At 39.6% G+C, this 23,791-nt stretch overlaps 1 protein-coding gene across 1 annotated transcript; it reads right to left on the reverse strand.

Annotated features, from left to right (window-relative positions):
- Positions 1-14,412: 14,412 nt before the first annotated feature.
- Positions 14,413-18,412, reverse strand: LOC130217554 (uncharacterized; the record flags this gene model as incomplete). The annotated part of the gene is given in 3 exon segments (XM_056449671.1): positions 14,413-14,469; positions 16,908-18,370; positions 18,373-18,412. Coding segments are annotated over 3 exon segments (1,560 nt in total), but the record flags the coding sequence as incomplete, so codon positions are not given.
- Positions 18,413-23,791: the final 5,379 nt, after the last annotated feature.

A 23,791-nucleotide genomic window follows, 5' to 3' on the forward strand; every position in this document is an offset into this window, starting at 1 on the left:
GAAGAGAACTGACTCCTTAGTTTCTCAGAATAGTTCCTTTTTGCGACTCTGATCTCCTTTTCCAGTGTGTATTTGGCCTGCTTGTACAAGGCCCTATCCCCATTGCTGTAAGCAACCTCCTTGGCCTGACGTAGCTGTCTGAGTTTTAGTGAACCATGGTTTGTCATTGTTGTATGTGAGTTGAGTCCTGGTAGGAATGCACACGTCTTCACAGAAACTGATATAAGATGTTACAGTCTCTGTGAGCTCATCCAGATCGTTTGCAGCAGCTTCAAAAACACTCCAGTCAGTGAGGTCGAAACAGGCTTGTAGATCCCGCTCTGTTTCGTTAGTCCATCTTTTCACAAATCTTAATACAGGCTTGGCTGTTTTCAGTTTTTGCCTGTAGGTTGGAATGAGATGAATCAAACAATGGTCAGAGTATCCCAAAGCTGCTCGTTGGACGGAGCGGTATGCATCCTTTATTGTAGTATAACAGTGATCCAGAATATTTCTGTCTCTTGTGGGACATGTAACATGCTGTCTATATTTTGGCAGTTCACGGTCAGTTTTGCTTTGTTAAAATCCCCGAGAATGATTAAAACAGAGTCCGGGTGTTGTTGCTCTAACATCGTGATCTCATCAGCTAGTTTCTGTATCGCCAGGCTTGCGTGCGTGAGCGGAGGAATGTAAACACTGACGAGGATGAACGAGCAGAACTCGCGCGGGGAGTAAAAAGGCTTACAGTTAATAAACAGTGCTTCGAGATCTGGACAGCACATCTTCTTTAAAACTGTTACATCTGTACACCACCTTTCATTGATGTAAAAGCACGTCCCGCCACCGCGTGATTTCCACGTTGATTCTTCGTCACGATCCGCTCTAAACAGCTGATAGCCCGGTAGGTGAAGCGCGTTGTCCGGTATGGTGTCGTTCAGCCAGGTTTCCGTGAAACACAGAGCAGCTGAATGCAGAAAATCCCTGTTTGTCTGAGAGAGCAGAATGAGTTCGTCTATTTTGTTGGGTAGAGAGCGGAGATTTGCTAGATGGATGCTAGGCAGCGCGGTCCGAAATCCGCGCTGTCTGAGTTTCACAAGCGCGCCTGCACGCTTTCCTCGTCTGCGCGCTTGAAAAGGTTTGAGTAGCACTGCGGCTCCGCCGACTACAATGTCCAACAGAACATCAGAGAAATCCAGGTATGGAAAAATATTCGGTGGTGTATGTGCCCGAATGTCCAACAATTCGTCTCTGGTGAAACTAATTGTAGGAATATGACTCGAGACAGGACAAACTAACAAAAACACAAACACTACTGCAGAGTACGACACGGAGGCTGCCATCGTCATCGGCGCCATCTTGGATATACAATTCATGTATATATACACCATTGTATATGAAAAACAAGATCAAATTCAGTGTTGCCAAGTTAGCGACTTAGTCGCTATATTTAGCAACTGTTCAGACCCCCCTAGCGACAAATTTTCAAAAAATGTTAAAATCTAGTGACTTTTTTGGTGTTACTGGAGATTTTTATAGACTGTCATTTGTCCATACTGTACCGTCCCTGATCTTTTCACTGGGTTGCGGGTGATGCCGTCGGCCCCTCCCCACCTCAGAGCACTGACAGGCGGCCCAGTAGTCATAGAGCAGTCTCTCCCACCTGCAGATCACTCCTCTGCGTACCAACGATCTGCTTCTCCTTTATTTTACCAATTTAATTTGACCCTTTATTCTTTTCTTGTTCACAATCACATTTATTTTAGTGACAGTTTGTCTTGACAGTAGTGACTTGTCTGAGTATATTACGTCTGGAAGATTACGGCAAATTCACTACACAACTATTCTGATATACTGTATGCAAACAGCAATAAATTTAGTTAATTTGACATGCTTACATAAAGCGTAGTACAAATATAAATACCCCTTTATTACCGTAGGCTGTTAAACAAACCAAAATGGTGGAACGTGACTTTTAGCGACTTTTCGGGCAGAGCTTAGCGCCTTTTCATTGAAAATAGTTGGCAACAGTGATCAAATTCATACACAGCAACTGAATTTTTAACACCTGAACATTTCAGATAAATCCACATTTTTTGTTTGTTGATAATATATATATTCAGTATTTATTCTGGATTTTATTAATGATTTAAATAATCTAAACAAATCCACATCATGAATATTATTTTTACATTGATGTGAGGCTGCAAGGTGGTGCAGTGAGTAGCACGTTCGCCTCACAGCAAGAAAGTCGCTGGTTCGAGCCTCGGCTGGGTCAGTTGGCATTTCTGTGTGGAGTTTGCATGTTCTTCCTGTGTTCGCGTGGGTTTCCCCCGGGTGATTCGGTTTCCCCCACAAGTCCAAAGACATGTGGTATAGGTGAATTGGGTAAGCTAAATTGTCTATAGTGTATGGGTTTGAATGAGTATGGATGTTTCCCAGTGATGGGTTGCAGCTGGAAGGGCATCCGCTGCATAAAACATATGCTGGATAAATTGGCGGTTTGTTCCAATGTGGCGACCCCAGATTAATAAAGGGATTAAGCCAAAAAGAAAATAAATGAATGAATGAATTTTAAAAAATTGGGTGACGTGATGGCGCAGTAGGTAGTGCTGTTGCCTCACAGCAAGAAGATTGCTGGTTCGAGCCTCTGCTGGGCGCAGTAGGTAGTGCTGTTGCCTCACAGCAAGAAGATTGCTGGTTCGAGCCTCTGCTGGGTCAGTTGGCATTTCTGTGTGGAGTTTACTCTCCGCGTTCGTGTGGGTTTCCTCCAGGTGCTCCAGTTTCCCCCACAAGTCCAAAAACATGCAGTACAGGTAAATTTGGTAGGCTAAAATTTTCCATAGTGTATGAGAGTGTATGGGTGTTTCTCAGTGATGGGTTGCAGCTGGAAGGGCATCCGCTGTGATTAACATGTGCTGGATAAGTTGGTGGTTCATTCCGCTGTGGCAACCCCAGATTAATAAAGGGACCAAGCCGAAAATAAAATGAAGGAATGAATGAACATTGATGCGATTTTAGAAAAGTCAGCTTAGCCTGCCCCAGTAAAAAAAAGTATGGTTTACACATAATTTCATCAAGCAAAACAAACAAAGGAGATAGTTGAGAACAATTACAAAACATATGAAAGACATTATCTATTTTTATTCAGAATAGACATTTTGATTAATCTAAAATGTTAAACCTTGAAACAAATTTATTAGTTGCCAAAATACAGTAAATAATCCTCCACTGAAGATCACCACTTCTCCTAGGTACACTGTTGTATGTACTTAGGAAGTTCCATCTCAGCACCCATAAAATTTGTACCATTGTCACTTCTCATGATTGACACCTGCCCTCTTCTGCTTACAAAACGTCGAATGGCATTTAGACAGGAGTCTGTGTCTGTGAATGTGCAACTTCAATATGGATAGCTCTTGTTGTCAAACAAGTGAACAATACACCATATCTCTTCACATTGCTTCTACCTTGTTTGACTTCGAATGGTCCAAAATAGTCCACACCTACATTTGTGAAAGGTGGCTGATCTGGTGTTACTCTGTCACGTGGTAGTTCTGACATCTTTTGCTCGCCAGCCTTTGCTCTGATTTTTCTGCAAGTCACGCACCTGGACAGAAACTTTCTTACAATTAAGTTAGCAGATGTGATCCAAAATTTTTGTCGCAATTTTGAAATCATATAATTTCTTCCACAATGTCCAACTTTCTCATGAATGTCTCTTAAGATTAAAGGGGTGATATGTGATTCTTTTGGTATAGTGACTGGGTGCTTTACATGCTCAGGCATTGCAGATCTACCAAGACGTCCTCCAACTCTTAGCACTCCATCCTGCATTATTGGTTCAACTCTGGTAAGGCAGCTGTTCCTTTTTACACATGAGTTACCTTTCTGCAAAGTGGACATTTCCTCCTTGAATTCTCAACCCTGAATGAATTTGATGATCTCAATTTCTGCTCTTGTTAAGTCCTGAGTTGATAGAGACTTGCAAGTTTCTGCTATGTGATCAGATTCGTCTGCTTTAACCTTTTTTGATTTTTGCATAAGCATGTCTTTGACCCGAAGAATCCAGGCTACAGCTCTTTTCAACTTGTACCAGTCAGAGTAATAACTGAGCAGTTTACATACAGCATCTGTGCTTTCTGTAGCACTCACCAGATTAACTGAGCCAGAGTGTTTAACCTCAATGTTATCATCTCTTACTGACAGGTTACAAATGTTCTCAGGCCAGTTACTTTTTGAATATTTGAGAAAGGAGGGACCATCAATCCAGTTTGTGCTTTTCATGAATTTTTCACAACAAAGTCCCCTGGATGCAGGATCAGCTAGATTCTGTGAGGTACTGATATACCTCCACTGTTGTATTTTGGTTGAATCTCTTATGATGGCAATTCTATTGGCAACAAAGGTTTTGAAACAAATTTTTTCGTTTTCAATATACCTCAAAACAGTTGTACTGTCAGTCCAAAATACATAGTCCAGTAATTCCATCTCCAGTTCATATTTCTTGTCGATATTCACAGCGACCACTGCCGCAGTCAATTCCATGCGTGGAATAGTGATTTGTTTCAGTGGTGCAACACGAGACTTCCCCATCATGAACGCGCAGTGTGTGAGTCCATCTGCATTTGTCAACTTGAGGTAAGAGACAACTCCATATCCCATCTCACTTGCGTCGGAGAAATGGTGAAGTTGTGCTGTAGTTGTAACTCCAAAGTCAGTTGGTTTTATGCATCTGACCACACTGAATTCAGACAACTGATGCAAGTCTTGTAACCAAGTTTTCCATCTTTTTGCAAACTGTTCAGGAATGTTGTCATCCCATGTCAACTTCTCTTTGCACAATTGCTGCATCAAAATCTTTGCTGGAGAACCCAGCGGGTCATAGATTGAGCTTGCAATTGACAGGATTCCTCTTTCACATTGACACTGAACTTGAATGTGTCTTAGTTAACACACCACAGCACCCCTAGAGCTCTCTCGACAGGAAGTGCATCCTGACTTAAATCTAAGTCTCTTACTTCTTTAGCTCTTTCACTTTCAGGAATAGAAGTCAATAAAGCACGACTGTTTGGTGAGGTGAAACCCTCCACTAGAACAAAGATCTGTGAGATTTTTGTGTAAGGTGATGGCTTGCTCATGACTTGAAACTGACTTCAAGCAGTCATCTACATAGAGGTTTTTAAGCACTGTTTTGACTGCTTCAGAGGATGCATTGCTGCAAATTTCTTCTGCTGTTTATCTAAGGGCATAGTTAGCAACACTTGGAGATGATTTTGCACCAAATAGGTGGACCAACATTTTGTACTCCACTAAGTCCTGACTCACATCTCCATTTGGCCACCACAGAAAGTGCAAAAAGTCAGTGTCTTTTTCAGGAAGTTTCACTTGATAATACATGGCTTCAACATCTGCCATCATAGCCACTGATTCTTGCCTGAAACGTATAAGCACTTCAATGAGAGAATTTGTCATGTCTGGTCCTTGCAGGAGCTCATTGTTTAATGATACTCCCTAAAAGCTGGCTGCACAGTCAAAAACTACTCTTAGCTTTTTCTTTTGTTGATGGTATACCCCATGGTGAGGTATATACCACACGTGACCCTCCTGGTGGCTCAGTGGAGGTGTAGTGACCTTGACTGCATGACCTTTGGTGAACATGTCATTCATGAAATTTGAATACTCCTCATGAAAAGAGCATTTTTTCTTGAATTTCCTTTTAAGATTTAATGAACGCTGGACGGCTGCGCTTCGGTTGTTGGGCATTTGAACAACGGTTTTCTTAAATGGAAGGCCAATGTAATAGTGACCATTAGAAAACTCCATAGAATTACAAACAGAGTCCAATAACTGATAATCATCTTGCGACGACTCAGCTTTATCTTCACAATTCCGTTCAGGAAAATCTTGGTTATACTGTAGTATTAGCATCTTTTCCATACTTTCAATGGAAATTCTGTTGACTGAAGCACTTGTTTGCTTATTGTCATACATGATTTCCTCAACAGGTTCTCTGAGAGGTCAATTCAGAATCCATCCAAGAGCAGTTTTTACTGCATATGGCCCATTGTGCTTACTGTTGATTACTTGCAAAGGCTCTAGAAGCTTGTACTCCTTATTGCCTATGAGTATTTCAATTTCAGCATAAATCTGAGGCAATTTTACTTCGCTGAGGTATGGCCACTTTTCGATATCAGGTTGTTGTGGGATGTTTTCCATTGACACTGGAATGCTCTTTTGTGTAAACACTTTTGAAAGTTGAAAGTTTTCTTCCAGACCACTAATCTCCAAGTCAGTGAGCAGATAGCTTTCTACTCGTTTCTTTGAGTTCATGGTGTTTAACAACATGTCCACTTTTCTGCCTTGAACATTTAACCGTCTTGCTAACGACTCAGTGCAGAAGGTGGCAGACTTTCCTGGGTCCATAAATGCATACACTTTCACTGTCCTGTCACTCTTTTTGGATTTTATTATAACAGGTACTATGGCAAGAACGCAATTGTCTCCGGCCCCAGTACAGGCACTTGTTTCAGGACTCACTGCAACAGAAACATTTTTAACCGTTTCAGTTTCATCCACTTTTGTTACCACCTTCTCATGAGTTTGGTCATGTGCATCAATGTGTAACATGCACTGATGTTTCTTTGAGCACAACTTACAAGTGATTCGCTTCGTACAATCCTTGCTTAAGTGTCCTTTTTTTAAGCATCCGAAGCAGAATCCATTTTTTCTCAGAAAGTCGAACTTGTCTTTGTATAACTTTGCACTGAATTTGTAACATTCATCTAATGTATGATTTTTCTCACGTAATGCACAGGGTTTAGTGAAAGCACTAATAACTGATGCACCATCATTTTTTGATGTATTTAAGTCCTTGTGCCTTTCACTAAACTGTTGTGAGCCAGTTGCAAAGCTGCTACCTTTTTTGCCCTCCTTATTCAGTTTGATTGCCTGAGAAGACTTCTCAGCTTTAAAATGATAATCCTCATGTTGGTAGGATTGTCTAGCTCATCCATGTAATCAATGTCTTCTATAACATTGCGGCAAGTCACTAAAAACAGTGAGTAAGCACTTAAAGACTTTCCGTCCTCTGACTTTATTTCAGGCCATTTGAATGCCTTTTGCATCAAAGCTGTCGCAATTTTCAGCTCATTTCCAAACTTCTCATGTAACAGTTTTATAGCTTCTGCATAGCCACGATGTTCAGACATATGCTGGCAGCTCTTCACAAGATCTCTAGGCTCTCCTCTAGTGTACTATTCCAGAAAGTATAACTTATCAGCATCACTATCAGCTCTAGATTCAACAGCATGTTCAAATGCTTTAATAAAAGACCTGAATTCAAGTGGATCTCCATGAAACAAAGGAACATCACGCTGAGGTAAGGATAACTGACATTGATTCTTTACAAGAATTTCTGTTATGTCTGTCTGGCGTTGCATCACTTGTTGAAGCTGTTTTGTGCCAATATTGTGGTGTGAAGTCTCATAACCATGGTTAGAACATTCATGTATCATGCTTGATCTTTTAGGTCTGACACTTGGAGGTTCACTTGTTTGAATTGTCTCAGGATGTTCTAACAATTTGCTAGACCTTGATGGCGCACTGTACTCATTCTGCACAACATGCTGTGATTTGGGAAGATCCGTGTCACTTAATTTAGTAGCAACACTTTGACTTGCAACATATTGCTCTTCACTATCTTAATATACTTTTAGTTTAGCATCAGAAATGGCAAGAGCAGTTTTTATTTCCAGCTTTTTCCATTTCAGCCTTTAACTGTGCTTCCTTCAGCTCCAATGCCTGTCGTTCTTATAATGCTGCTGCTTTAGCTAACAATGCTGCTCTGTTTGCTTCTTCCTTAAGATGAGCTGATGATGCTGTAGACTTTGAGGACCTTTTAGATGCAGATGTCACTGCACTTCCAGACTTATTAGAAGCACGTGTCTTATATGACACTATTGACACACTTCTTTGTCACAACTTTGGGACATTTTAATGGTATTCGTAGTTTCCTCAATCCCCAGCCTCACCTTTTCTATGAACTTTTTGCAGCATGACTCTTTAGGATGAAACCAATTTTCTTGGTTTGTCTCACACTCTTCCTTATTTAATTACAACAGCACTGAAGTATTGCTTTCAACAAGTTCTTCAAATAGTCTTTTATAAACCTTAAACTGCTTTGTTTCAATATCATTCAAAATGCAAGCATCTTCCATAAACGATTAAATTTCATTGGATTTTGCAGTTAATTGTCTCAACTTGCCTCTTTTTGCGTTGATCTTATTGTGAAACTTCCCTTCCAAACCCTTGTCTGTGAGCGCCCTCCTGTGTTCAACATCGGTAATAGCCGCATCGTCACCGTCGTCCACCATTTATGAACTTAATGCATGCAAATCCATTCACTATTGCACATACTTTTCAATACACCTTGTGTGCACTGCAATGCGATCTTTCTTTCCTCATTCATAACTTCAATCAGGCGCGAATCTGTGCTAAGCGGGACGTGATACTGCGTCCGCAATATGCACCTGTCTTGATGCATTCTTCCATCTGCGTGCGCTCGTTCATCCAATAAGTTGACAACGTGCAGTGAAAGTGAAAATGCGCTCTTGAACTACTTATCTTCTGTCGACGAAGAAAGCTTTTGACTTTACATGTAGGGTACATGTGACCATTATGCTTATTTCAGAAGTCTCGACGCGTATTAGTGCTCTTACACTCGATCACGACACGAGAGTCCATCTAATTCAATGTATCTTCATTTTATTTTCACATCAGATATCCACACGTGCCAATGTTGTCAAAATCCACTCACATACAACTTGTTTGTTCCAGCCTAATGAACAATGACTCCAATATTCCACTTCTTTGGTCAAAAGCTTGTTCTCGCCAACTTCTGCACATCACACTAAAAAGTAACTCAAAGTATATGACATGCAAATCAGCAAGAACAGTATATACATAATAGTATATAACATGCAAATATAACACAAAATATATATATATATATATATATAAAAATTACCTAAATAATACCTAATAAACTATTAAATATGGCTCCTACAGCATTAATAAGTTCATGTGTGACCCCCCCCCCCCCCCCCCCAAGTTTTTTATATACATGAAATGTGGTTTTAAACTAAATATTAGTTTTTTTTTTTTATTTTATTGAATTTTTTTTTTTTTTTTTTGCCTCTTCTGGCCACCCCTAAAATTTTCTGGGGGCGCCACTGGTCTATTATATGTGTCTTTAAGTGTTTGAAACTGGAAATAACTCATCATATAACACAGCCAAAAATGTTATGGTTTATTAGATAAAAAAATGTATATGCAAGTCATTAATTTTCTTTTCGGCTGAGTCCCTTCATTAATCCCAGGTTGGAACGAACCGCCAACTTATCCAGCTGGTTTTTACATGGCGGATGCCCTTCCAGCCACAACCCATCACTGGGAAACATCCATTCACACTCATACACTACGGACAATATTGCTTACCCAATTCACCTGTACCACATGTCTTTGGACTTGTGGGGGAAACCGGAGCACCCAGAAGAAACCCACACGAATGTGGGGAGAACATGCAAACTCCACACAGAAACACCAACTGACCCAGCCGAGGCTCGAACCAGCAAACTACTTGCTGTGAGGCGACAGCACTACCTACTGTGCCACCGCGTCGCCCTAATGTGTAAGTCTATTTTAGTATTTTGGTTAGTGTCATAAATAGTGCTGAATATAAATCATATCAAAAAGCACAAAAGGAAGTGGGAACACAAGACACAAATTGTGAGTCTGTATATAATCTCTAAGAGCACGCAAGAAAAATCAGTGCATGAGCATCACACAAGGTAGAGAGCAAAGTTCTTCAACGTTATGTGAAGAAAACAATGTTATTGTTTATATGAAGTAGCCTACTTCATTGAGAATATGTGCTACCATTTTACATTGCTGCTAGATGGATTTGCATCTCAATCTCTTCAGCACACAAGAGATTCAATTGAAAAAATACCAATTTCACTCAATTTTACTTTGCAGCATACAGGAGTTGTTGGTCTACTGCTGCCTCATTGAGGTCGTTTATGTAATTTTAGTTAATCAAGTTGATCACCGAAGTCATAATAGAGCACAACTAAACTTAATGAATTAGACCTTATTAGATCTGTAAGTTCTGTGTGATGTGAGGCAAAATGGAATCTATTGTGGTGGAACTCGTTCTTGTGCATTGTGGAGAGGAGCACAGCACTGTTCAGCACTTTTTCAGAAAATAACAAAATACATAATCTGTATACATTTAATTTTTTCTGTTAAAAAGACTCGAAAATACTCGAAAGGACTTTGGATTTGACTTGAGACTTGTTGCCTTTGATTTGGGACTTGACTCGGGACTTGCCTGTCTTGACTTGGGACTTGAGGGCAATGAATTGAGACCTACTTGTTACTTGCCAAACAATGACTTTGTCCCACCTCTGATGGTGACACAAATTTTTTTTTACAATATATAAATACCGGCAGCTGTGGTTGCCAGTAATCTACTGTTTTTAACATTTTACATTTGTAAATTCAATTATAGAATATTTCTGTTAAAAATATATTCCACAGTGTATTTTGCATCGAACACATTTAACCCCTTAAATCGCAGATTAAAATCCTCACTATTGTCCTCACTACAGATAGTTGATGAAGTTAATGAGATAGTTAAGTGTCTAATTAAAGGAACACTGAGAATTATTGATGAACAACTGTTAACAGCAGAATCACTGAAGGAAAGAAAAACAAGAATAAATACCCAAATAACACAAATTACAGCCAAAACCAAAGATAAAATGATTAATTCATTCATTCATTTTCTTTTCGGGTTAGCCAACTTATCCAGCATATGTTTTACGCAGCGGATGCTCTTCCAGCTGCAACATATCACTGGGAAACACCCATACTCTCAGTCACACACATACATTATGGACAATTTTAGCCTACCCAATTTGCCTGTACCGCATGTCTTTGGACTGTGTGGGAAACCAGAGCACTCAGAGGAAACCCACGCGAATGCAGTGAGAACATGCAAACTCCACAAAGAAATGCCAGTTGATCCAGCCGAAGCTCGAACCAGCGACCTTCTTGCTGTGAGGCAACAGCACTACCTATTGCGCCACTGCGTCACCCAAGATCAAATCAACTGAAAAATAAAACTCTAAATAAAAATTATAATTGATAAAAATAAAACAAATTACACAATAAAATGTTATTTCTCAAGACCTCAGCCGAGATCATTAAACAACTCCACAAACATCAGGAGCTTCACTTATTACTGACCTTTGACTTTATTTCTGTCATGAAATTTTTGTTGTTTATTTGAAGTCACCATGATGGAGGTCAGCATCTGCTTTAGTTGGGCTCTTGAACTTCTTATGTCACACCTAGCTAATAATTTTGATTCTATAAATAATTGTGTTAATCATACTATTTGTATTGCATGAAAGGCCAAAAAATCAACAACATATGACTAAGTTTGATGAGATTAACTATGATTATAAAATCACTCTCACCTACTTGTGTACTTATTGAATATCTTGTTAGCTATGTGTAAGAAATGAATAATGTATGTAAATGAAACCACTGGAAATTCAGGTGTAAATACACCATTCACAATGAAAATGCTTGGACTATGGTACAACTTAGAAACAAATGTTTTTGTCAACAATTAGTCTTTGAATCTCAACAATGGTGACAAAAAAAAAATCTATTGAAATATTATCTCCCAAAAAACAAAACGAAATAAAAGCGTAAGAGCATAGTGTAAGAGCATAAAGCTGCAAAATGCATTCATGCTGGAAGTTTTGTACTATTCTGGCACCCAGCATGTATTGCGGCATTAATTAATTTTCTTTTCAGCAACCATGGTTGAGGTTCATATCCTGATTCTTCATGTCTGTGTGTCGTAAATGTGCTGCTGGAACTCTCCAGGTTTTGTGCATTACACACTAATTATTTATTAAATTAATTCATAAAAAGCTGCAGAATATCCCAAACAGCATCAATATAAGTTAGCAATTGTTTTTTTTTAATGCTTTTAACTTATAAAAAAAAACAGAAATTATATCTGTAACAACTAAACACAAACAGTTTTTTTGCCATAGCCAATAAGTTTCAGAAACACAGTAACAAGAGAAATATTAAGGTAAAAGATCAAGACCTCAACTAAAGCAGCCTCTGATATCTATGATTGTGAGGTGAAATTAAACATTTACAATAAAATATATTAACCTCTGTTAATTATCAAATATTCTTGCAGAGATGACAGAAATTAAGTCAAACTGTAATCGGTGAAGCTGCTAATGCTGTTATTGGAGTTGTTTAATCCTCTGTCTTAATTCAGTTGGTTTGGTGTGAGGCTGTATCTCAAGTTTTATTTCTTGTTCCTTCTTTCAGTCATTGTGCTTGTTAACAGCAGGTGTTCATCAGTGTCTGAATTCACTCATTTGTGGTCATTCACTCTGTCTAGAGGACTAAACTAATTGACTAATTTAGGGACTAGTGAAGCTACGGTCACACCAGAGTTTGTGTGTGCGAAATTCTGTCGTACGGTGCTGCGAAAAGGGGCGATTATATGATTAGACATTAAAAAAGCGAGCAATTGCTCCATGTTTTAAATTTCTGTCCAGAGAGGTCCTGTTTTAATACTTGATTGGTCTCACGCAGTCAAGTGATGTGATTTCGCAGGTCAGAGTTCACCAAGCTTGAACTTTGCACCGCCGCGAACTGCGAAACTTAACGCATAACCCTGCGTTTCCGGTCTGACGCATTTGCGTGCGTATGAATGGAAGTCTATGGGAGGAAAAGCCCAGTGTGACCGCAGCTTCAATGAGGGTGTACGGTAAGATTTCAGACACTCTGATTAGTTTCTCAAAAATAAAGGTTAGATCTGTTACAGCTATTTTATGTATTTTGTCCAGAAACGAGCTGTTAATCATTTAACAGGTTTTCACAATAGATTGTACAGACTTTTACTGGTCAAATTACAGACAATTCCACAGTGTGTTTGTTTATATAACAACTAATTTTACTTATTGCACTTCATTTTTGCATTTATATTTGATCCCTTGTTTAAATACACTATGAACAGAAATTATTTTATTTCCACCTGGGGATACTTTTCCCGAGGCCCCTAGAATTTGTGCAGCACCATTGATGTGATTCAAGACCTGTGAAGAGATGATGCCAACCTTAGAGGCCGTCTAGAGGTATCCGTGTTTCTAGACCAGGCTGTGTCCTAAGCAGATGCTGTGGCGGTAATGGAGGATTGGTGAGCATTAGACTGATTCCTGAAAGACCCTAGTGACAGCTGAGTGTCCGCATTAATCCTGTGAACCAGCCTGAACACCCGCCGATGAGCTACTCACACCTGTAGCTTCTCCAGAATGGCCTCTGGCACCTAGACTGCAGCTCTGCACAGGAAGATTGGCCAGAGGAGAAATTGTCATGCTCAACTGAGCCTGGTTTTTCTGAAGGTTTTTTTTTTCCATCATTTCCATCAATTGGTGAAGTTTGTTCCTCACAACTGTCACCCCTGGCTTGCTTAGTTTGGGAATTGTGGAGCTGCACATTGATGAATTTGCTCTTCAGTATTTGGACTTTTAGCAGTGAAAATTGAACCACACTGAACTTCAACGCTGAAAACTGGACTGACACAGTTTCAATTTATTAATACTTCTATGTTAAGCTTCTTTGACACAATCTACATTGTAAAAGTCCTATATAAACAAAGATTTGAAGTTAACATGATAACAGCAAAATGGTATAACCATTTCTGAGTGCTGCATCTCATTTTTCTCAGTTTTAAGATGCAAAGATGCGTTCTTTGTGAATGGCTGCTAAGGTGTTGCGCTGCTGTGGTGTATTTTATGTTAACTGAACTGTCACCTCTGTACCATCAAGGTTAGGGATAAATACATGTACTGTTACACCCCTAATATATGTTTAATAAATAAAAATTTTTTTTCCAAAAAATATAACAGAGAGATTCATTTGAAGGGTTGAGAGCTTGTTGACAATGCATTGTAAATATTGTTCTCTAAGAGTAAAATGTTCAAGTTTAAACTAAATTATTAGTATGAGCAACAATAACAATGGTACTGCTCTTATCAAAAAACCCACAGTATGTCTGAATAGGTAATTTATTTCCAAGCCTGGTTTTCCTCTAAACTGAAGACATATTTATTTTGCTAGGCTCAGTAGCGGAGCTCTTGAATGGCCACATAGTGTGTTGTCAGCAGCTGCTGTTCAGACTGATTGTCTGCTATGTTAATTAGCAAGATCATGTGTATGTGTGTGTGTTATCTTTAAGGGAAACTAACAGCTGCACCTTTCAAAACAGAAATCTCTGCCGGCATCCTGTTCAGAGAGTAAAAGGAAATGCTGTAAAAAGATGTAGTAAAATCATGTGTTGCCAAGATTGTAGAGCAGGAAATAACTGATGTCTGAGACGAGGCATGACTAGAGAAAGAAAGAAAGAAAGAAATTCGTATAAAATTTATTCGTATAAAGTATAAAGATTTGTATCTATTTTGATCACTGAAATGGTAAAAAATTGTTTATAATATCCCTTTTTTATCTATTTATGAGAGAGAGAGAGATGAGCTGTGTAAGCATAAGCTACGGTAAGCACAAAGGGACAAAATACCAAAAATTCCTGCAATTTATTAACCACAATGGGGCACTCGAACACCATTTTATTTATAAAGCCTAATTTCATGTTATTCAATCTGATGAATTATATTATCTTTTCAACTCAGACATTTTAATTGTCTTTTATTTCTGTAGTTTTAATTTACAAATTCTAGATCAGCTTCGACTGTCGATTGCTATTGTCTTCCTCTGTGCCTTGAGACCAATTAGCATTGTGTCAAATGCTAATGTGCTGTAGCATCTTTTTTAACTGGATGTTATCATCGAGCAAGAGCCAGATTGTTTTTAACGATTGAAACCTCATAAATTACTCTATTCTACACATAAAGACATCATATGACTTTGCAGTACTTGAACTGCAACATGGAGTGGAAGTCAATCTATCAGCACAATGACAAAACTAACAGCATGTTTGATGCATGCAAGCCGTGTAAGCGTCAGCTCTTTGGTTTAAATCACATTTAAACTTTGGGGACTGGAATCTAAACATTCAAACATGATTCACATAGATTCATTCAAAGCTTACAGTTAACCTAAGTATTTGTCCAGTGTAATGCTATCCTTCAATCCCTCTCTTGACCTCTGAAAAGAGGCCACATCACTTTAATAAACACTTTAAAAATCTCAGAATACTTGGTCCAATATGTCCAGATGAGCTTGGGTCGAAAACCTCGGTGAGGAAAGACACCCAAGCGGCCCCCTAGTTGACTTATGGGCAGCCACCACATGTTCACCGGAAACATCATATCAGACCATTAAGAAAAATAAAAGCAATAAACACAATCATAACAGTCAAACAATGATGGTCCCTATAAATTCCCTATAAACCAGTGTGCTCGGGCTGGACTGGGCCGAAAACCCCTGTGGGGAAAGTCACCCAGTCGGTCCCCTAATTGATGTTTGGGCAACCACAACATGTCAGCTGAGTCAATCACACTGAAATTATCTAGACTACAAACATTTCAGTAATCAAAATTCAAATCTTAACACATTTTCAAACAGCAAATTTCTCAAACATCAATATCTAAAAAACACATAACTTGTGATGAATCAGCATCTGCAAAGAAGCACAGTTATTGGGAAAAAACAACATTTATAAGTCATATTCCTCCTCCTCTTCCTCCTCATCATTATTTCCAGGAGATACTAGCAGAGGCATTGTGTAAGGGGGTGGAGCTCCATCTTTCTTTTCAATTGCTGTTATTATCACCCTGTTACACAATGTTCTGATACACGGGATGCAACAGCATCCACAGGTCACTATTATGGCCACAAAGGTAGCTATAGAGATCAAAATTGATGTAAACATGGTTTTATAGTCTGATCAAAACAAACATATACGTCATATCCTCGCCACGAACTATTGTGTCCCCCACAGTCAATTACCTGACATAGATCAAATGTGTAAGATGTCGTCTCTCCCTTTACATGTTCTATGGACAGCCCTCCATAATACTTACTCCATACACCTGTTTTCTTCCCCTAGGGATCTTTTTACTCTGGTTGGTTTTACAGTTACGGTTTCATTCCTGTTCTGACTTTTTCCTACTCCCAGAATTGTCCCCACTATTGCTACTATCCCTATTGCCCCCAGTAGCTTCCAGTTTTCCCACAACTTGACCCTCATGTTTTATTGATGCTGGTTTTCCTTATTATTCAATTCTGATCCTCCCTTTATCTTATTTTTCACAGCGTTATTGTGTTAACAGCAAGTAATATATCATATCAAAGCTACAATAAAAAATAGCAAGCACAGTAAACTTTTTTTAACGTATAAACTGAAATGGTTATATTTTGGCCTTTAAATGTCTTTTCAATAATGTGGAGAACTCTATAGAATTCCAACTTGTCCAAACCACACCCCAGCCGGGGTATTGACAATCTGGTGATGTGTAATTTGTCACACCACGTTCTCATGCAGATTAGACTACTCTCAAAGTCCTCATATGTGGGTAGGTCTCTAGCAAGTGTTTTTGTGATCAGGTGGAAAACTATTCTGTCTGCCTCGTGAGTTATAGCACAGTCACCTTTCTTTTTTTCTGGGCCTTTACCTTGTCAACCCCATATCGTTCTCTGAATTTTTTCGCTATGCCCGCTCCAAATGCACAGTCTGCACTGACACAATGGGCTACAGCATTGTTATCGTGTGTATGTGTTTGTGTGTCACCTCCTTTTGTGGTACCCTCACTCCCTCCTGCACCTCCTGTGGTATCCTCCCTCTCTTGGACCTGCAAAGCAAGGTCCACTCTGGTGTCGTTCAATGATCTGGATGGCGGGTCCGCCGGACAGCACTGGCTCAGATGGTACCAAGTGTAACCTTTTCCTGCAAGACGAACACAGTGAGAGGTGCGTGCAATTACCTTAATTGGAGCAGACCAGCGAGGCTCTTTCCATTTACGCCTGTAGATTCTCAATCTCACCCAGTCCCAAGTTCGGTCAGGTAGTGGTGCTGGATATTCATGTCCCCTAAAATCAGTTGGTAACATTTTGTCAAAAGATTCAATTAGAGCAGTCAATTTGTCATAGTAAATTTTGTGTGATAACGGTTGTACTGGTTCCAATTGTAGTGGGGTCAGTGGGCCAGGAAATTGGCGACTAGTCAACAGTTCAAAGGGCGTGTATCCTGTTGCCCTACTCACAGAGCTCCTTACTGATATCAAAGCCAGTGGAAGAGCAGCAAACCATGTCAATTTAGTCTGTGCACAGATTTTTGCCAATTTGTTTTTCAATGTTAGCTTCAACCGCTCAACCTTACCTTGTGACTGTGGGTGATAGACTGCCCCGAAATGGTGTACTAAACCCAATGCCTTTTCCACATCAGCCAGATGTTCATTTTTAAAGTGTGAGCCGTTGTCAGATCTGACCCGGCTTGGAAAACCATGACGTGGAATGTAATGGTTTATCAGACATTTAATGACAGCAGTGCTGTCTTCCTTGCCCACCGGGAAGGCCTCTGGCCATCCAGTATATGCATCAATCATAACAAGCAAGTATCGTTTACCATTTACCCTTTCAATCATGTCAGTGAAATCAATTATAACTTCATCTCCAGGGCCATTTGCCAATGGGAACGATCCCTGAGATGGTTTCATAGTTGGTTTGACATTGTGCATCTGACAGATGTCACATGTCTTTATGTATCCAGAAATTAAGTGTGGCATAAAAGGATGCCACCATGATTGCAATGCTCGCGACATTTGCTTATCACCACAGTGTGCATGTGTGTGGGCTTCTTTCAACACGCTTGGGACTAGTGACGCTGGGAGCAAAGCTCTACCATCAGGTGCTGTCCAAAGGCCATCATCATGTCTGATTGCCCCTTTGTTTTTCCACACAGACTTTTCTTCAGGAGCAGCCATATCTTGCTGCTCAGATAAGAATTCTCTTGAGAATTCTGGTAGGAGGGATGTCACGTCTGGCTCAGATGTGACCACAAACTGACCCTGTAGGTAGCCAGAGGCACGTTTTGCCGCCAAGTCTGCTGCTTCATTGCCTTTTGATATTAGGTCAGTTCCTTGGGAATGACCAGTGCACTTGATAATAGCCACTTTGTCTGGCAACATTATGGCTTCAGAGAGCTCTCTTGCTTCTTTCTCATGAGTAATAGGCCGGCCAGAGGAAGTTGTGAATCCACATCTGATCCACACAGGCAGCTCCACGTGGGCTGTGAATACTGCATATGCAGAATCAGAGTAGTTGACAGACTTGAGTGTCTCAATGCATTGATTAGGGCCAATAGTTCTGCCTTTTGTGCAGATTGTTTGCCAATTAGGGGTTCCAGATTGTATGGTGACCAATTGATCATTCTGTAATTTAACCACAGCAAAGCCTGCTTTCAGAGTTCCATCATCTACGTAAACAGTGTGATTGGGTTGTCTGCTTCAGGAAGAGGGGAGGCCATCAGGCGCTTATTTTATTTTTAGCTGACTTTCTCTCCTCAAACTGCAGTTTCAGAAGTTCTTTTGCAGCTTTAGCAACTCACTTCCCTCTTTGCTCTTTCTACTGCTTTGTCTATGAAATCTACTGCATACCTTTCCCATTTAGTATCATCACTGCCTGGTACCTCAGGAGACTGTTCCATGGGCTGGGTCACACCAGCAGGAGCTCCTTGTAACACTGCTGCCCTGAAAATTCTATTAGTAACCGAGTTAGACATTTGGTTTTCATCGCATGCCTTTTCTCAGTCTTTGAAAGTATCTATTTATGTATGCTGCTCCTTTTTTACCATCCCAATGTTTAAATTTCATGTTCTCTATTGACCACTAACTGCTTCGGCTGCTGGCTTATAGTTGGGTTTTACGGGGATGAGTGATCTTAGTAGTCTCTGTATGGTGGGGGCAGTGGGCGTCGCTATCTAATCAGTCTTCGCCTCAGCCTCAACTTCCTATGTCTTACTCAGTTTGGTTTCAGCGTCCTTACTGTTCACTTCCCTTTTCTTTGGTTTCAACACAGTTGCTGCAAGTGTGACCATCTAGACCTAGACCATCTTCTAAAAATTTTATCTAACTGCTTTCCTTTCTTTGCATGGGCTCGCTTGTGCAACAGCCCTACTTCCTCTTTTCTCTGTCTTAAAACAGCTTTCTGTGCTCTTTTCTCTTTTATTCCCACTTTCTGAAACAGAGATCCCTTTTTGTCCATACAATCAGTACTATAATGTTCAATAAATTCACGCGTACATTCTCCCAGTTCTTTTATCCGTTTTTTCCTATCTTTTTGATCAGTTTGTGCCAATAAGATATCTACCATTTTATCCCATTGTTGTCTTAAAGGAGGACAATCATATTCCTCACATTCTCTATCAAATTCTTGTTCCATTTTTTTTTTTTTTTTAATTTATTTACTTTTTATCCGTATCCCTACACTCTTACTATTTCTCAATTCACTAAACCTGCTATCCTTGAGAAATTTACTTGAAGATGTCAGATCCTCGTCAGGATAAGAGGGATCTTCAAGGGTCTGCCTCTCTCAGGGAAAAAGGACTTCTAAATACCGATGTATTCTTAAGTACCGATGTACTTTTACCCTGTTAAATACCGATGTATTTACCCTGATAATTTACCTGAAAATGTCAAATTCTCGTCAGAATAAGAGGGATCTTCAGGGGTTTTGCCTTCTCAGGGAAAGGACTTTAAATACCGATGTATTTTAAATACCGATGTATTTACCCTGATAATTGGAAATATGAGTGACTTCGTCAAGACAAACAATTTCCAATTTATTTGCCTATTTAGGGAACAGGACTTCTCTTTAAATCCTAGCAATTTACCCTAATTGCCTATTTAGGGAACAGGACTTCTCCGTAAATCCTAATGATTCACCCTAACTTTATCACAACTTATCACAATTCATTCTTTTCTTTTTGTTCAACACTATTTCACTTAAGTTTTAATTTATGTAGTCTGTAACATCCTGCATCAAATCAAATGTATCAAATAAATGAACAATCGTATTTACCGATGCCAAAAACCACTTATTTAGAATATTCAATAGCAGAATTTAAGAAAAAGGTTTCTGCTTACCTTTCTTTAGAGAGGCGCCTCTGGATTTGGCATCAGAAATAAACGTCCATCTATTTGGCAGTCTCCAGTCAATCACGTCGTCGGGTCACCAATTGTAGGACTCAAATAGTCCATTGCATGCTCAAAAATTGACGGAGATCTGAGTTGAAAATTAAGAAGTTTTATTTTGAATGCAAGAAGTTAGAGAGTACAAGTTCTGCGCAGGAGAGATGTAACCTCAGTTCAGCTCTGGTTTTTTTTAGGCTCTCCTTCATGCTTTTATACTGTCTTTCGCACATTATCTAATCCCAAGCCTTGACAGTTTGACCATTCAGCAACCAGACGTTCCTCTTTCTGGCATCTGTGTATCTTCTCTTGACAGTTGACCTTGCAGATGTTTCAGAGCATGAACACACAGCTCATACATTCTGTCATCCTCAAAACTATCTGCTGGAATTCCCTCGTCTGTGAAGAGGGGTTTCCTTACTTTCAGGGAAGCTTGGAGTCGGTTGCTAGGGATACGGATGTTGGACGAGGCGGCTTTCTAGGTGAAGTTCTTCCTGGGGTTCCTGTAGTTATGACAGAGTTTCAGAGTTCTGATGAGTTGACCCGATGGCTTGTTGTTGATGCGGTTACACAAGAAGATCGGGGGTCGATCCGGCAGCAAGAGTAGGTCGCGGCTTGCTCCGTAATGTAATTTCCAGAACTCAATTTAGAGTTTATTAGTCAATTTAGTCGCCCAAGCAAGCGACACACAGCATCACGCTCCCTCTCATTCACACACATAGATAACACCAAACAAGTGACACACAGCATCATGCTCTCTCTTATTCACACACATACACACACACACACACACATATAAACAGCATCCACGTGGATGCGCGGTTGCTCGCTCGCTTGCTCAGGAGTGATATTGTTAGACAGCCCGCTCCCATTCGAATTACAGCAGAGTTACCGACAACTCCAGCGTTTTATTTGGAAATTTATTCCCACACCGCAGGAAATCTGGTCAGGTTTCGTGGCTCCCGCAGACCAGCTGCACGAGTGCAGACCTCTGCTCTGCGCTTTCCTGCTCTGCTCCTGGAGTCTGTCTTCTCTGCCTCTTTGAGGCCTACTTATTTTCTTTGTCTCTCCCTCCCCTTGTCTCTCTTTCTACCTCTGGTAACTTTATTTTAATTTAAGCTGGGTACAATTATTATCATATGTTTTTATCATCTCATGTTTTATCATTTTATACAGTTATTTTGTAACTAATTCAGTTGTAACCATGGAGAATTATTGTCATTAAATCAACTAATTTTTTAAGTATTTGTGATTTACTTTTGATTTAACATCAACACTTAATTGCTCCATATTGTAACACAATACAATCACATAATATCAATGCTCTCCCACATTTTTAGCTATTAAAAATGGCCTTATTTTCATTTTTGGCATAAGATTGCAGAAGAATGGATTGACTTCAAATGTACAGTTTTTTTTACCAACCTCGGCAGAACTACAGCTCAAAATGCTATAGTTAAAATCCATTCTTACACCATACTCTTCAGTTATTTGTTCATTGGGGACCAAACGCCACTCTTCTCACAGACATTATCTTGACACTCTGAAGTTAGTCACAGGATGCAGGGTTAATTAATACTCAAATAGTCTGGTTGCCAACTGCTCACTCATCCTAAAAGAGTAGCTGACTTAGTCATTTCCACACAACTTGCTAATATCAGTCATTAGATGATTAAAAGATATTCATGCTGTCATGCCAAAAGGGCTGCGCACAGTCAAATGAGTCTCTAATCAAATCTAACTGTCACATCATAATGATAGCGCAGACTCCACTGGATCCACTCTTAATCTACTGGATATAAAAGATTTCAGCAGAATCCAGAATAAATCAAATATAACATTTTATTCTCCAGGTATTGTATTATGTTGTATTATGCCAATTACATAATAAAATAATCAGAAAGCCAATTCAGAGATGGCACTGTAAACATACAACATTCATTACTCAAAGATAAATCAAAGAGTTAGAGATGCATACCTGACCCGAGAAGTACGTTGTAGCATATAAGGGCACACTCACACTATGCTATCCGAAGCATGCTCAGGATACGTTTCCCAATTCGTTTGAGAAGTGTGAGTGCTCTGAATCAGGCTCAGGCACTTCTCTTACTGTTAAACTGAACAGTCGCATCATCGATGATCAGAATCAGAAAGACCGTTATTGCTAGGTATGTTCACACATACGAGGAATTTGTTTTTGTGACAGAGCTTCTACAGTGCAACAGGATTACAGAGACATGACAAAAAAACAGATAATAAATATATTTTAAAAAATAGAAGTAAGTAGTGAATGCAAGTATACAAATTGACAAGTGTATGACAAGGTATATTACTATATACGTTATATGTGCAGCTGTTATGTGCAAATTGACATGTTAAGTGTGTTGTTAATAAGTGTATATGTGTATAAAAGTGTATAGCAAGTAGTGATGTTGGTTCCACAATTATTATCATCAAGTGTTCATGTGATGGATTGCCTGAGGGAAGAAACTGTTTCTGTGTCGGGCTGTTCTGAGTGCTCGGCAGCGTCGACCAGAAGGTAAAAGTTCAAAGAGGCAGTGTGCTGGGTGTGAGGGGTCCAGAGTGATTTTGGCAGCCCTTTTGCTCGCTCTGGATAAATACAGTTCTTGGGGAAAATAAACTGGTTGTACAAGTAATTCACTCAGCAGTCCGAACTTTTCGACGTAGTCTTTGGAGATCGCATTTAGTAGCTGAGCTAAACCAGACAGTTATTGTTGTGCAGATGACTGATTCAATGATGTAAGCGTACTCAGGTCTGGTAGGTAAAAATGCAATGTTAGTGCAGGCCGATGGGAAGAGGGGATGGGAGAAAATCGCGCTTTGGCACGGTTTAAGGCAACTGTACCTAATGTAAGAACGCCCTAAGTCTCAGAGATCCCAATGACCCATCTCACACCTTTTCTATATATACTCTAATCAGAACAAATGGCCATAAATTCAAGACAACAAAAGTGTCATCGAGACCTTTGCCTGGTAGTGAGTTTGAGGTGTGGACCTCCTGCTAAGGTGGAGCATCTTGCAAAGATTTTATCAAAGCCAAAAACCAAATCCACATATACAAGTGAAATATTACAGTGAAATTAAGACCACTTTGCCAATCACACAGAGACATTTACAATGATACCAAACATGAGTATAGGGCTACAAGATACATCATATTAAAACCTTGGACATTTTGTTTGAAATGTGAGTAATTGCTCTGATGGAGAAAGGTCAGGAAGGGGGCTTGGGGTGAAAGGAGAGAAGTGAACTTTCCCGCATTCCCCCCTGGTATTGTCAAAGACATACAGTCAGAAAGGTAGGCTCAAGATGATTTGAACAGCTGGTTTCCTGATCTTCTTCTCAGATTAAAAAGTTTATTGTTTTAGCGCCTAACAATTTTTGTGGTCTCATCTCTAGAATTTTCACAACAGTTCTCAGGGTTTGATATTATGGAGAGCCACCCTTACAATGGCTTGTTTGTTTCACTTTTGTATGGTTGTGTTTATGACAAGTGCATGTGATTTTACATGTATTTGCCTGCTGCTTATTTATATTGATCAAAA

Source organism: Danio aesculapii, chromosome 23, assembly GCF_903798145.1.
Source record: "Danio aesculapii chromosome 23, fDanAes4.1, whole genome shotgun sequence".
NCBI classification, from domain to species: domain Eukaryota; kingdom Metazoa; phylum Chordata; class Actinopteri; order Cypriniformes; family Danionidae; genus Danio; species Danio aesculapii.